The sequence below is a fragment of the Neophocaena asiaeorientalis genome, unplaced genomic scaffold, assembly GCF_003031525.2.
Source record: "Neophocaena asiaeorientalis asiaeorientalis breed wild unplaced genomic scaffold, Neophocaena_asiaeorientalis_V1.1 scaffold357, whole genome shotgun sequence".
Taxonomy (NCBI): Eukaryota; Metazoa; Chordata; class Mammalia; order Artiodactyla; family Phocoenidae; genus Neophocaena; species Neophocaena asiaeorientalis.
The window spans coordinates 4972939-4986954 of NW_020173270.1; the positions used below are offsets into that span (position 1 = coordinate 4972939).

A 14016-nucleotide genomic window follows, 5' to 3' on the forward strand; every position below is an offset into this window, starting at 1 on the left:
CCGCGTACCGCAAAAAAAAAAAAAAAAAAAATTAAGATAAATCATTTATTAAGAATGGGAAACTGGATACCCATCTGCTGAAATCGCGTCCCCCCAACGGCGCATGCGCTTGCCATGTAAAATTAACATAACGTGTCAGGAACACAGGCGCAGGTGTTAAAGATATGGGATTGAGCTCGGGCATTGACGTCTGCTGCCTGCCACTCTGCGGCTCCGATCCTCGGTCGTTCGGTAGATATTTCTGGAGCAGCTCCTTCCTGCCTCAGTTTCCCCCTGGGTTAAACGCGGGATAGTGATGGCAGTCTTTGATTAAACGAAATCAGGGCTGTGATAGCGCTTTACAAAGCAAAACGCGCAGCCTTTGCGGAGGGAGGAGTGCATAGGCTTAGAGTCCAGACCCGAACTTGCATGGCTTTTTACAGACGCACATCTCCCCTGCTCCCAGCGCAGGGAAAGCACTGTAGTCCCCCTCTTTTTGACAGAGTGAATTTAGGGGAAGATTTACTGAAAGGGGTTTATTTACGCTAATGAGAATATCATTAATTGGTGCAAGAAATACTTATGAGCGCCTACTGTGCACCAGGCATTGAGCTGGGCTCTTTACCAAGAATAAAAATACTGAATTGAATGCCAATTCGTTCTCTTGAGCCAGAGATCTGAAATACAGCTGTTTCTTAGGGTCATATTAGGACACAAATGCAAAATAGTCTTCCTGCGCCTCCCCCTGGAGAGAAAATGAAGTAGAAAATGAGATTGCGCATGTAGAAAAGCGCTTAGCCCCCGTGCTTGCGACAGGGCAAACCAGTACCTGAAATGTGTTTTATTAATAGTAATGATAGCTAATTAAAAATAGCTGACGTGTATTGAGAACTGTGTCAGGCACGGCGCTAATCCCTGTACATATACTTAGTGAATTTTACTCTCCCACAGTGAGGTCGTACTGATGACCCCATTGCGCAGATAAGGAAACTGAAGAATAGAAAAATACGAGTATCTACTGTAAGAACACTTAAAGTGGTGGAGCTAATAAGGTGTTTTGTTCACTGCTATATCCACAACACCTATAGCAGTGCCTGGTATAGTAGACGCTCGATCTGTCTTTGTGGAATAAATGAGTGATTAATACTTGACTTTAAAAAAGCTTTTTTTTTCTTGTAAATAGACAGGTAGTTGCAAAAATGGTACTGAGAGGTTCCTAGTACTCTTACCCCTGTACTGTCATCTTACCTAACATCAAACCGAGGAAATTAACCTTGGTGCAATCTACAGACCCCATTAATATTGTAATCTGCTTTTAATAGGAGTGCTTGGCACTTTGCAGACTGATGTAGTTGCTATGATATGGTTAACATTCTCAGCTAAAACGGCTTTTTGCACCTAAGTATTGCATCCGGGAGGCGTGCACCCTGCACCGGGCGGACCACGCCCCAGGGAAAATCCAAGTGTGGAAAGCAGACCCTCTATATTAGAGCAGCGGCGCCGACGCACAAGGGTTACCCTGTGGGAGGCCGTCCATGCGCCTGCGCGGGGCGTCGCTTCGCCCCGCCCCAGAAGCGGGGTCAGATGACCCGCCCAACCGGCGTCGGCCTATAAAAGCTCGGGTGTTGACGTCAGCGTTCTCTTCCGCCGTCGTCGCCGCCATCCTCGGCGCGGCTAGCCACACTCGGATCTGTCTGGGAGAATCCACCGCCATCCGCCACCATGGTGAGCAACGCTGTTCAACGGGCGCCCTGAATCGGCGGCGGGGCCTCCGTAGGGCCGGCCCTACCATGCCTGGAGAGCTGTGGCCTCCCTGACTGAGAGGAGACATGGCGGCGGCGGCGGGGCTGGCGGGCCCGGGGCTGGGGAAGCGGCTGCCGCCATGTCTGCGCGATGCACTGCTAGCCGAGCTCCGCTTCCGGGGGCGCCGCCGCCTCCAGGACCCCGGGCCCGGCTGGAGCTGGGGCGGAGGCGGGGCGGGGGTATGATGATGTGGCAGACGCTGTAATGGCGGGCGCCGCGGTGCGAGCGGGGAGAGGGGAGCCGCCTTATGTAACCCGTGGGCTGGGAGTTTGAGTCGATTTTCTGTCGGGAGCCGGGGGAGGCAAGGAAATGGCAAAAGAAGAGAAGAGTAAGACCTTTAGAAGTGTCTCGTCTCCTGACGTTGTGTAACCTTGGTCCTCCCTGTACCTCCCATTTGTGAACACCTGATTCCAGAACTACGAGGTGGAGGCTCGTGCCTGTTAGGGCTGCGCAAGCCTCCCACCCGACTGGGGGTGGCATATTTAAGAATCAGGGGCAGGGTGCGTGGCTCTACCTGATTGACCCCCACCCTGCACAGCGAGAGGTGACCTTGGATTTTAAAGAGGCCCTTTGGTTGGGGGAAGGCTGGGGGTATAACCAGTGGCAACACAGTGGGGGGAACTTCGGCTGGACCCCAGATACGCCAATATACTATAAAGGAAATCTGTTGTCACTCTTTGAGACTTACTCTCCAGTACTCATTCTGGGTTGTGACAACCAGCGTCTGGCTTTTCAGGGACGGGGTGAATTGCACTTTTAAAGGGGTGTCAACAGAGAAAGGGGGATCTGGGTGGGAGTTGAGGCAGTGCCAGGACCAGCTCTCTCTGGCCATGGCCTAGCAGCCTCTATTGATCAAGGTCTCAGTGCCAAGCCTCATTCCTGGAGTGCCGGGCCATCCTGAGTCGTCCCCCTGCTTCCCCCCCCCGCCCCCGCCCAGGTGAACTTCACAGTAGACCAGATCCGGGCCATCATGGACAAGAAGGCCAACATCCGAAACATGTCCGTCATCGCCCACGTGGACCATGGCAAGTCCACTCTGACGGACTCCCTGGTGTGCAAGGCGGGTATCATAGCCTCCGCCCGGGCTGGGGAGACCCGCTTCACTGACACCCGGAAGGACGAGCAGGAGCGTTGCATCACCATCAAGTCGACGTGAGCAAAGCCTTGGCACCCTCTGGAGAGGGAGGGGGGAGGTGCTTACTCAGCAGAGTCCTTGGGCAGTGGGTAGGGAGGACAGACAATAGCCAACTCTTTCCTGACAGGTTTCTGGGGAGATGAGCACATCGGTGCTGGGTTTTTGGACTGTGAGGGACAATGGGGCTTCAGCTAGTGAGATGGGAACCTTTGTCTCCTGTGGGAGAGGCACAGTGATGGGTGGTATTAAGGGGATTTGGAGAGGAGGGGGGCCGAGGGGCTCTTGGCATTGTCTGGAGAAGTCTGGGTGGGTGCTGCTGGCATCCAAGGATACTGCTAAAGGTCTTGCCTTACCTATGGTGGCCCCCTGTGAGTTTTCTGGCCCCAGATGTTAAGAGGGTGAGAAAACCCCCCTCCCCCCGCAAAAAAAGAAAAAAAAAAGAGGCTGTAACAACAGCTGTCTGGTAACATCTCCTTGGTCATTGGCTCTGAGACTCATTTCAGCTGGGGAGGGAAGAGTGAAAGGTAGTCTTTGGGGTTTCTGGATCTTGCCTGATTGTGTAGCAGCTCTTTGAAATCAGGTGTGTTGAGCCTGAGAGGAAGCAGGTGGACTCTGGTACCATTGCATCTGTACCAGGGAGGTGGTGGTTCCCAGCAGAGGGTGCTGCAGAGGTAAATGTCCCTGGATAGGATAGCTCTTGTGTGGGAAGTCTGCAGTTCATCTCTAGGGATGAGTAATGCGGGGGGAGGAGACAGGTTGCAGCATCTGTCTGGCTTTTTACTGGATTACAGCCTCACTTCAGAATCAAGAGCATCCACCCCGACTCCTGTGGGCAGGAACCTGATGGACCACAGGGCTAGTGGGAGCAGGTTAGGAGCCAGGCTGAGGTGTGCCTCCATCCGGGTAACCTGTCCCAATCTCTCAGGGCCATTTCCCTCTTCTACGAGCTCTCAGAGAATGACTTGAACTTCATCAAGCAGAGCAAGGATGGCTCTGGCTTCCTCATCAACCTCATTGACTCCCCTGGGCACGTGGACTTCTCCTCAGAGGTGACAGCCGCCCTCCGTGTCACCGATGGTGCCTTGGTGGTGGTGGACTGCGTGTCGGGTAAGCAGCAGGCTTCCCCACGGATGGCGGGGAATCTGGGGCTGTCCCCTCTTTGGCCGACGGAGACGCCTCATCCCCTGCTGGTCCACAGGCGTGTGCGTGCAGACAGAGACGGTGCTGCGCCAGGCCATTGCCGAGCGCATCAAGCCTGTGCTGATGATGAACAAGATGGACCGGGCCCTGCTTGAGCTGCAGCTGGAGCCCGAGGAGCTCTACCAGACCTTCCAGCGCATCGTGGAGAATGTAAACGTCATCATTTCCACCTACGGGGAGGGCGAGAGCGGCCCCATGGGCAACATCATGGTAAGATTGCCTGACTGCTGAAGTCGGGGTCCCTTGGCAGATCGCCGTTTCCTGCTGTGTTCCTAGTACCCCCTCCCGCTTCTCCCACCGGGTGGGCAGCATTCCTCATGCAGACTGGAAGGGTTGTGGTCTTCTCCTTCGGGGCTGCCCTTGGGATACCACTGTTGTGAAGCCATGGCCTCCTGGGGATTCTTGGGAGGTTGGAAGGTGAGGTTGCCAGGAACCTTGGAATGGCAAGAAGGCTGGACTTCGGTGGAGGCTGTGGGGTAGCAGCTCAGCCTGCTAACAGAGGGGCATGGGGCAGTGCCTGTGGCATCATCGCACACCCCCTCGTGATGGGGGCAGAGCTGGGCACCCTGTACATGATGACTAAAATTTCTTCACTTTGACCTGACGGCTGTTGAAGAAATCCAGTGTCTGAGGGCCGGGGTGCTTGGGGGCTTCATTGATGTGGTTTGTGTCCAACTGTCCCAACTCACAGCTTTCTCCTGCTCTCTCAGATTGACCCTGTTCTCGGTACTGTTGGCTTCGGGTCTGGTCTCCACGGCTGGGCCTTCACTCTGAAGCAGTTTGCAGAGATGTACGTGGCCAAGTTTGCTGCCAAGGGCGAGGGTCAGCTGGGGCCTGCCGAGCGGGCCAGGAAGGTGGAGGACATGATGAAGAAGCTGTGGGGAGACCGGTGAGTGCTGGAGACATAGTCCAAGTGTCCGTGGGGTCCTTCACACCTGCATCCCCCCAGATTCCCCTAACTTGGGTTGAGTCTTGTCTGACAGGTACTTTGATCCAGCCAACGGCAAATTCAGCAAGTCAGCCAACAGCCCAGATGGCAAGAAGCTGCCGCGGACATTCTGCCAGCTCATCCTGGACCCCATCTTCAAGGTGAGCTGGCGTGTGCTTGATATAGGTAGGCGTCCCCAGGGCTGTCCTTGGGCTCCCTGAGAATCTGGTACCCAACCTGCTGCAGCCAGTAGCAAGATGCCGTGGGGCAAGGCAGGGCCAGGCTGCAGAGGCAGCTCCTGGGACAAGGATGAGGCTGCATGAGGTCAGAACGCCCTCAGGGTTCCACCCTGACAGGGAAGTCTGCCTGACCCCTGGGCTTCATCATCAGGGGGACCATCAGCCTCCCTGACTGGGCAGCAAGTGAGATGAGGTAGGAGGGTCTAGGGTTTGCGAGCCTGTGAGTTTAGGGAGTGTATGTTCAATATCTGAAAATAGAAAGGTTTTTTTTTTCTTTTAACAATCTGTCGAGAAGTGTCCCTGTGATTTGCTTAATTGGGTCAGGACTTTGGCGGTAAGTGAAGATGGCCTTTAAAGCTCCAGAGCAGGAAGCAGGTAGCTTCAGGCTTCCAGTATGTTCCCAAACCCACTTTGCCATGTTTCTTGGGTGTCAGGTGTTTGATGCAATCATGAATTTCAAGAAAGAGGAGACGGCAAAACTAATTGAAAAACTGGACATCAAGTTGGACAGTGAAGATAAAGACAAAGAAGGCAAACCACTTCTGAAGGTGAGTGGAGCGGCCATCCTGTGAGTCCCCATCCCAGCTTGAGTGCCATTTTCTCAGGTAATCAGACAGCTGGCTGTAAGGGTCTCAGTCAGGGCTCCACGCTGGGCCCAGGCTTATGTTAGAAGTATCACCAGCAGGAGCTCTGTCACCAGCAGGGGTGGGTAGGAGACACCAGGTGTTTACACTGCTCTTGTAGATTCTTTCTCAAGTCATTTCTTTTGTTCCTCTCTCACATCCCCTATTTTAGGCAGTGATGCGCCGCTGGCTACCTGCCGGGGATGCCCTGCTGCAGATGATTACTATCCACCTGCCCTCCCCCGTGACGGCCCAGAAGTACCGCTGTGAGCTCCTGTACGAGGGGCCCCCAGACGACGAGGCCGCCATGGGTACGTGGGGTGTGCCTGCATCCTGGGGTTAGAACGCCGGGCAGAGTTGCAGAATTCTGGAAAGCTGAGCTGCCAGGGAATCAGTTTCCCCTGTGGGGGGTTCCTTTCTCTCTCCTCAGGCATTAAAAGCTGTGACCCCAAAGGCCCTCTTATGATGTACATTTCCAAAATGGTGCCGACCTCTGACAAAGGTCGGTTCTATGCCTTCGGCCGGGTCTTCTCAGGGCTGGTGTCCACCGGCCTGAAGGTCAGGATCATGGGGCCCAACTACACGCCCGGGAAGAAGGAAGACCTATACCTGAAGCCAATCCAGAGGTGAGGTGCTCCGTGAGGCAGAGGGTGCCCAGCAGTCTCCCTTTCGTTCCTCAAGCCAGTGAAGGGGGAAGGGTGATAGTTATCTGAATGTAGACTTGGCCAGGGGAGGCCCACCAGGAAATAGTGTCTCCTCCTCCCCACTAGGGATTCACAGTGAGGCACAGCCCGGAGTTGGGAAGCAGTTAGGCTGAAATTACGGTGGCAGCATACATTTTAAAATACCCAGAGAGCAGGCTCTGACCCCAGAGATGTATGGCGGGTGGCCACCCAGTCCAGGTGTGGGTAGTGGGAAGAGCCTCCATTCCTGCTAGTTCCTCGGGGCCCTGACTGTATTGCGACCTGCGAGTGCCACCGGTTTCCCTGTGGCACGCATGTCTGGCCTGGCTCAGGGTGCAGAGTCCTGCACAGGGCACGTGTTAATGAGCAGGTGGCTCTGTCCCAGTGTCCAGGAGCCAAAACTCTCATTGAGACCTGGGTTGCAAGATAGATTCAGGGCTTGGCCCAGGGTGGGGTGGCACTGCCTCTTCAGACAGGAAGACAGCCGCAGGCTCCAAGACAAAGGAGGCTTGTCTTTGGTCATTTGGGGATCTGCCACCCCAGTGCCGATGCATTGTGGCCTTTTGTGTCTCCCCCAGGACAATCCTGATGATGGGCCGCTACGTCGAGCCCATCGAGGACGTGCCTTGTGGCAACATCGTGGGCCTGGTGGGCGTGGACCAGTTCCTGGTGAAGACAGGCACCATCACCACCTTCGAGCATGCCCACAACATGCGGGTGATGAAGTTCAGCGTGAGCCCTGTCGTCAGGGTGGCTGTGGAGGCCAAGAACCCGGCCGACCTGCCCAAGCTGGTGGAAGGCCTGAAGCGGCTGGCCAAGTCGGACCCCATGGTGCAGGTGGGTGGGCCCCGGCGGCGGCGGTGGTTTGTTGGCTTATGCGGTGTGGCTGAGCCGAAAGATTCTGCTGGCTTCTCACACAAGTAGAGATTCTGTTTTGAGAAAACCAGCTGTGCTGGGTACACCTGCCCTGGTAGAGGTGCTGCCCTTAATTTAAATGGTGGTTTTCCACCCAGGAACCCGATTTCTTTCGTAGGCTCCTTGAGTCTTGACAGGCTGGTTGTGTACGGAGGGTCCTTAGAGAAGGTTAATGTTGAAAACGAGTAAAGAGGACCCTGCTGTCTTCCCCCCAAAACCCCATTTTGGGAGTCTGCCTTTTCCATCTGGAGGAAAGCTTGGAGCCGGCTTTCTACCTGTCCCTAGAATCCCTTGGGTTTCCCGCATTTGTCCCGGGGTCTGTGCTCAGGCTGACACGTGGCCCTTTTCAGTGCATCATTGAGGAGTCCGGGGAGCACATTATCGCGGGTGCCGGGGAGCTGCATCTGGAGATCTGCCTCAAGGACCTGGAGGAGGATCACGCCTGCATTCCCATCAAGGTGAGGCCTGGTGCTGCTCTGGTGGCCGGAGGCCCGCTGTCCCCAGGACGGAGGGCAAGGCAGGGCCCTGGGTCCAGGCTGGGCTCTGAGGGACCCATTGACTGGGCCACTCAGTTCTCTGTCCTTCCATCCGTTACTGCCAGGTGATATGTGCTGTCGTGACACCAGCTTAGATGCGTTGGCAAGGCTGGAGTGTGAGCAGTCTGCTTCTTAACAAATTTTTTAAAAAGCTCTTGGGAAGTGCAGACACTGAGGCTTACGTAGCCGGCCCCACGCCCAGCTGGTGCGTTCTGGTTTCCATCCTCCTTTTTTTTCCCCACAGAACTGAGCGCAGATCTGTGTCTGTTCTCAGACGTGGATTTGGTTTCTTTACGTATGGTTCTCTTTGTTAAGCTTCTGTCTTTTCGTTTCTCTCTACTTACAGGAATGAAATTTTCTTTTTTCAGGCACGGTGACAGCTTTTCCCCATTGTTCTCTATGTTAGAAAACTAATATGCTGGGGTGTGGGGTTAGGCCTAGTACTTGGATCTTTTGAGATTTTTTTCCCCAGTTAATACCGCATATGTGGAGTTTCACTGTTTCACCAGCCCTCTTGGCAGTGGGCTTCCTCCTACAAGGGAGTAGCTGCACACCTCATGTTTACACAGAAGACATGCATGGCTCTGTGCCATCAGATCAAACTCGCTCTGTTTTTTGTGCCACTGCCACTGTTAAGTGGGCCTCGTTATTAGGAAGACCGTCTGTTAAGATGCCTCTCAGGTGTCTGGTTCCTGTGGCAGACCTGACCTGACCTGCGTGCTCCTTTTGCAGAAATCCGACCCAGTTGTCTCGTACCGAGAGACCGTCAGTGAGGAGTCTAACGTGCTCTGCCTGTCCAAGTCCCCCAATAAGCACAACAGGCTGTACATGAAGGCACGGCCCTTCCCCGACGGCCTGGCTGAGGACATCGACAAGGGCGAGGTGTCTTCCCGCCAGGAGCTCAAGCAGCGGGCCCGCTACCTAGCCGAGAAGTACGAGTGGGACGTGGCCGAGGCCCGCAAGATCTGGTGCTTTGGCCCTGATGGCACCGGCCCCAACATCCTCACTGACATCACCAAGGGCGTGCAGTACCTCAACGAGATCAAGGACAGTGTGGTGGCCGGCTTCCAGTGGGCCACCAAGGAGGTGAGGGGCTGCTCAGGCACAGCTCTGGTGGGTTTGTCACTGGGGCGTCCTCCTGTCCTTGTTTCCCTGTTGGCAGGGTGGGGCTGTGGTCCTGCCTCCTGGGAAGGGGACCCTAGGGAGGCCGAGATGGTCCCTGTCAGTGAGACCTGGAGGAGCTGGCACAGACAGTTCTGGCAGACCTGTTCTCAGGAGCTGCAGTAGAGGCGGTTTCTTGATGGTGTTCCCCTTCCTCCATAGGGGGCGCTGTGTGAGGAGAACATGCGGGGCGTGCGCTTCGACGTACACGATGTGACACTGCACGCGGACGCCATTCACCGCGGGGGCGGCCAGATCATCCCCACGGCCCGGCGCTGCCTGTACGCCAGCGTGCTGACTGCCCAGCCCCGGCTCATGGAGCCCATCTACCTTGTGGAGATCCAGGTGGGGAGGCCTGGCCCCCCCAGCTGCTGCTCCCGGTCCCACCCTGCCCAACAGCTGCTAATAGCCTTTCTTTGCCTGACAGTGTCCAGAACAAGTGGTTGGTGGTATCTATGGTGTCCTGAATAGGAAGCGGGGCCACGTCTTTGAGGAGACCCAGGTGGCCGGCACCCCCATGTTTGTTGTGAAGGCCTACCTGCCTGTCAATGAGTCCTTTGGTAAGTGCCAGTCTGGTGTGGTCCTCAGATGCTTGCTGCCTTTGGGGTGGAGCCCAGCAGACATTCAGCCCATCTGGTCTAGGACGGGACCCATTTCTTCTCTTACCTTTTTTAGTATTTATTTGGTCGGGCTGGATCTTAGTTGCGGTAGGTTTGCTCCTTAGTTGCGGCTCACGGGCTCCTTAGTTGTGGTATGCAAACTTGTAGTTGCGGCATTCATGTGGGCTCTCTAGTTCCCTGACCAGGGATTGAACCTGGGCCCGCTGCATTGGGAGCGCAGAGTCTTAACCACTGCGCCACCAGGGAAGTCCCAGGGGCCCAGTTCTTTCTTGTTGTGCATGGCACAGGGTGGGTCTGATGGGAGCTGTTGCTTTCTGCATCACAATTGTGGAGATGGAGGTGCCCTGTTTCTCATTTGGGCCTCTGGACTGTTGAATTAGGGGGAAGGTCCTTGGGCCTGTAAATCTAAGAGCAAAGCCTGCAGAGAAGCTGTGCTGGAGCCCTGGTTCATCCTGAGAAGGAGCAGGTGGAGACCAGAGGCCCAGGAAGGACCAGCCTTGCCCCACTTATTAATCAGTAGCCTTTGAGAGGGAGCCTTTGGGTGAGGGATAGGATAATGGGCCTGACATCTGACATGAGCCAGGTAGTCTGGACTCAGTGATCCTCTGGTGTGGGCCTGTGTTCCCACCTTCCCCTCCTGGCCTCCGCCAGGGAGCCGTGAGGCTGCCTGGGCTGCCCGGTGAGCGCCGTTTCTGTGCCTCCTACAGGCTTCACCGCTGACCTGAGGTCCAACACGGGCGGCCAGGCCTTTCCCCAGTGTGTGTTCGACCACTGGCAGATCCTGCCCGGTGACCCCTTCGACAGCACCAGCCGCCCCAGCCAGGTGGTGGCAGAGACGCGCAAGCGCAAAGGTCTGAAGGAAGGCATCCCGGCCCTGGACAACTTCCTGGACAAGTTGTAGGCAGCCTCCCCGCAGCCCGCTGCCTGGTGGGACTCGGCGCAGCCCCTGCGCCCAGGGACAGGTGACCACAGCAACAGCCCCACATTCTCCACGACACCTTGAGGCTGTCCAGACCCAGTAACGCTCTGCCTGACAAGTTTCTGGGGCCCGCTCCGTGCCATCGCTCAACATGAACACTTGATGCCGTTTCTTTTGATATTTATTTCTAGATTTCAGAGGCAACAGAAGTGCCCTCACAGCAGGGACTTATCTGGCTGGTAGGGATGGGGGAGGAGATGGGACACCCAAAGCTTTTTTGTTAAGAGGGAAATTCACATGTCCAAAAAAAGTTAAAAATAAACGCATTAAGAGGTTTATTTGGGTAAATGGCCCGTAGTGGATTTTCCTCCGGAAAGGGGGAAGGAACAAGCGGGTAGATGTTCTCTTTGGACAGAAGCTAGAAGGCAGGAAATCCTGTGCAGTGTCACCATGAGCACCTCCAGCTGTATTAGTGCCATTGGAATAATAAATTTGATATGGTGGTGATCGTGCATGCATGTCCATGGTCTTTCTCCATCCGCTCAGCTAGAATGGACTCCCTGTGCCGGTGAGCAAGGCCATTGTTTACGCTCCAATACACAGTGTTCAGTATCACCTCCAAATGTCCAGGGCTGAGGTAGAAGTCCGTGAGACTTCACGTGATCCAGGCGAGTCCAGTTGTCCAACTGTCACGTGGGGCCAGCCGGTGGAACTGTCCTACATCTGTGCTGTTTGCAGGGGCAGCCACTGGCGTCATGTGTCTACTGAGCATTTGAAATGGGGGCAGTGCAGCCCAGGACTGTTACTTTTAGCTGTAAACATATTTCCATAGTCTGATGGCGCTGGTGCTGTCTTAGCAGTCAGTGCAGGCTGGGAAAATTGGCCATGTGCTCAGCTTTGTCCCATCAAAACTTCCCTGTGGTTACTGCAGTGCTGACTAGCACCCTGGGGGCTGATTTGTGCCTGGGTTGTGGGAGGAGCCTCAGTCTAACTTTAATGCTAGGAGCAGCTCTTTGAACAAACAGCAAGGATTCCTTTGTAGGATTCTCTGGATTTGTCCATTCAAACTCCCTAAAGATTTGTAACGTTATGTGTGGGTTATCACTCTACATGCCTGTCCTCAGGAAGGCGGATGGGGACAATGAGGTGCTGGTGTGGGGTTCCAGGCCAGGAGGGTGGCCATTGTGCTCCCAGACTGCCCAGACCTATACCTCCACTAATATGTGTCTTGTTAAGGTATGGAAAGGGGAGGAAAAGAGCTGTAGAAACCTGATGAACGTTGCCTAGAGCCAGATGACCAAGGTCAACATCAGTGATAAGTCAGGATGATACTATGGACCCTTGATAAGGAGTGATGAAAATGGCACTGTATGGTCTTCCTAAAACCCGTCACCCCTCTTTAACCACAAGAAAGACAAATCCCAATTGAGGGAGTAGACCAATCCTCAAAACTGTCTAAGTCATCAAAAACTGGAAAGTGTGAGAAGCTCAAAGCCCAGAGGAACCTAAGGAGACATAACTAAATGTGACGCGGGATCCTCGAACAGGAAAAGGACATTAGGGAAAAACAAGGAACTCTGAATAAAGTACAGACTGGTTAATAACGTGTCACTCTTGGTTCATTAATGGTGACAAATACAAGATGTAATAGGGGAAACTGGATATGGGAGAAAGTGCTGCTTTAGCTGTGCACTGAAGTGTGCTTAGGAGTTAAAAGAGTGGAGGAAGGTGGTTCCCAGGCAGGAGGAGGAACGAGTTGGTGCCATCTCAATGAGATGCTTGAGGCGAGAAGGCAAATGGTGTTGGAGTGAAAAAGGGCCTGGCGGGGGGGTTGCACGAGGTTAGGGTGGCCAGCAAGGACCAAAAGACACAGGTCCGTGTCAGATGGTATCTGAGCTAGTTTAGCGTGGGCTTTGGGTTCGGGCCTCTCTGGGAATAAATCTCAGTTACGCCTTTGCCGGCTGTGTGACTCTGGGTGGGTTACCTAACCTCTCTGGGGTCTTGTTTCCCCAACTATAGAATGGGTAAAATATTAATGTATTTTACCTCCTCGGGTTGTTGATTGGTACTCAGTAAGGCTCGATCAATGCTAGCTGTTATCATGTATCTTGAGCTTAAAAGGAGTCACAAAACAATCCTCAAGGGGCTTCCCTGGTTGGCTCAGTGGTTAAAAATCCACCTGCCAGGGCTTCCCTGGTGGTGCAGTGGTTGAGAGTGCCTGCTGATGCAGGGCACACGGGTTCGTGCCCAGGTCTGGGAAGACCCCACATGCTGCGAAGCGGCTGGGCCCGTGAGCCATGGCCGCTGAGCCTGTGCGTCCGGAGCCTGTGCTCCGCAACGGGAGAGGCCACGGCAGTGAGAGGCCCGCGTACCGCAAAAAGACAAAACAAAACAAAAAAGAATCCGCCTGCCAATGCAGAGGGCACGGGTTCGAGCCCTGGTCTGGGAAGATCCCACATGCCGCGGAGCAACTAAGCTCTTGCGCCAAAACTACTGAGCCTGCGTGCCACAACCACTGAAGCCCGCGCGCTTAGAGCCCGTGCTCCGCAACAAGAGAAGCCACCGCAATGAGAAGCCCGCGCACCGCAACGAAGAGTAGCCCCTGCTCGCCACAACTAGAGGAAGTCCGCACTTAGTAACGAAGACCCAACACAGCAAAATATAATACATAAATAAAAATTAAAAAATTCTCAAGCATTAGTGGCAACACCAGACCAATTTTCTAATTTGCATCTTTATGTATTTGGAATATGGTTAGCATTTTACAGAGAAGCAAACTGCCACTCAGGGACTAAAGCAGCCCAAGGGTTCACCTCACGGGCTGTCATGCCGGAGCTGGGCCTTGGATTCGCGTTATCTCATGCCCAAGGTAGGCAGGAACAGGGATGCAGGATTTCAGCATCCCGCCTCCCAGCTTCAGGACCCCGGTCAGAGGAGAACGGGCGGGGCGGGCGGTCCAGGGGCCGGAAGTCGGAAGGCTTGCTTCCGTAAGTTTGACAGGCGTTCTTTACAGCCAATCACCTGCGGGAAGCCTAGCCTGTGCCAAAGGCGAGGCAGCATTTTGGTGAGGAGGGCGGGACGCGCGAGGGCCTGGGCCTGGAAGGCGGCGGTGGGCGGGCTTCACGAGCGGCGGGCGCACTGACCAATGGGTGGTGGGGTCCACCTCTTGGGGGCGGGCCCTGGAGGGCGCGGTGACGTCGCACGGGTCGGCGCGTCGAGGCAGCCAAGGCTGCGGGGCCTGAGGACGCGGCGGCGGGCAGCGCGGCTGAGGGGTC

General features: G+C 55.0%; 2 protein-coding genes and 1 non-coding gene across 3 annotated transcripts in view; all 3 read left to right on the plus strand.

Moving 5' to 3' along the window:
• Nucleotides 1–1615: 1615 nt before the first annotated feature.
• On the plus strand, nucleotides 1616–11253 carry EEF2 (eukaryotic translation elongation factor 2). Its single transcript, XM_024745788.1, has 15 exons — nucleotides 1616–1704; nucleotides 2720–2934; nucleotides 3843–4024; nucleotides 4116–4327; nucleotides 4828–5006; nucleotides 5101–5206; nucleotides 5719–5832; nucleotides 6080–6218; nucleotides 6338–6533; nucleotides 7169–7427; nucleotides 7856–7963; nucleotides 8774–9127; nucleotides 9365–9547; nucleotides 9630–9762; nucleotides 10530–11253. The coding sequence occupies exons 1-15, from the start codon at nucleotides 1702–1704 to the stop codon at nucleotides 10721–10723; spliced, it is 2577 nt and encodes an 858-aa protein (XP_024601556.1). The 5' UTR covers nucleotides 1616–1701; the 3' UTR covers nucleotides 10724–11253.
• Nucleotides 4686–4750, plus strand: LOC112400346 (small nucleolar RNA SNORD37). Its single transcript, XR_003003384.1, has one exon. It is a non-coding gene; the product is annotated as a small nucleolar RNA SNORD37 (small nucleolar RNA).
• Nucleotides 11254–13949: 2696 nt separating the features above from the next.
• DAPK3 (death associated protein kinase 3) overlaps nucleotides 13950–14016 on the plus strand; it is a 15601-nt gene continuing 15534 nt past the window's right edge. The window contains exon 1 of the mRNA XM_024745984.1: nucleotides 13950–14013. The gene's annotated coding sequence lies outside the window, so the exon portion shown is untranslated. The remainder of the gene's footprint in view (nucleotides 14014–14016) is intronic.

Excerpts from the sequence above, each read along its gene's own strand:
- EEF2 (XM_024745788.1), top strand. Across the intron at positions 4,025-4,115 it reads GGTGGTGGACTGCGTGTCGG|GCGTGTGCGTGCAGACAGAG; the intron begins GTAAGCAGCAGG and ends GCTGGTCCACAG. Across the intron at positions 5,007-5,100 it reads AAGAAGCTGTGGGGAGACCG|GTACTTTGATCCAGCCAACG; the intron begins GTGAGTGCTGGA and ends CTTGTCTGACAG.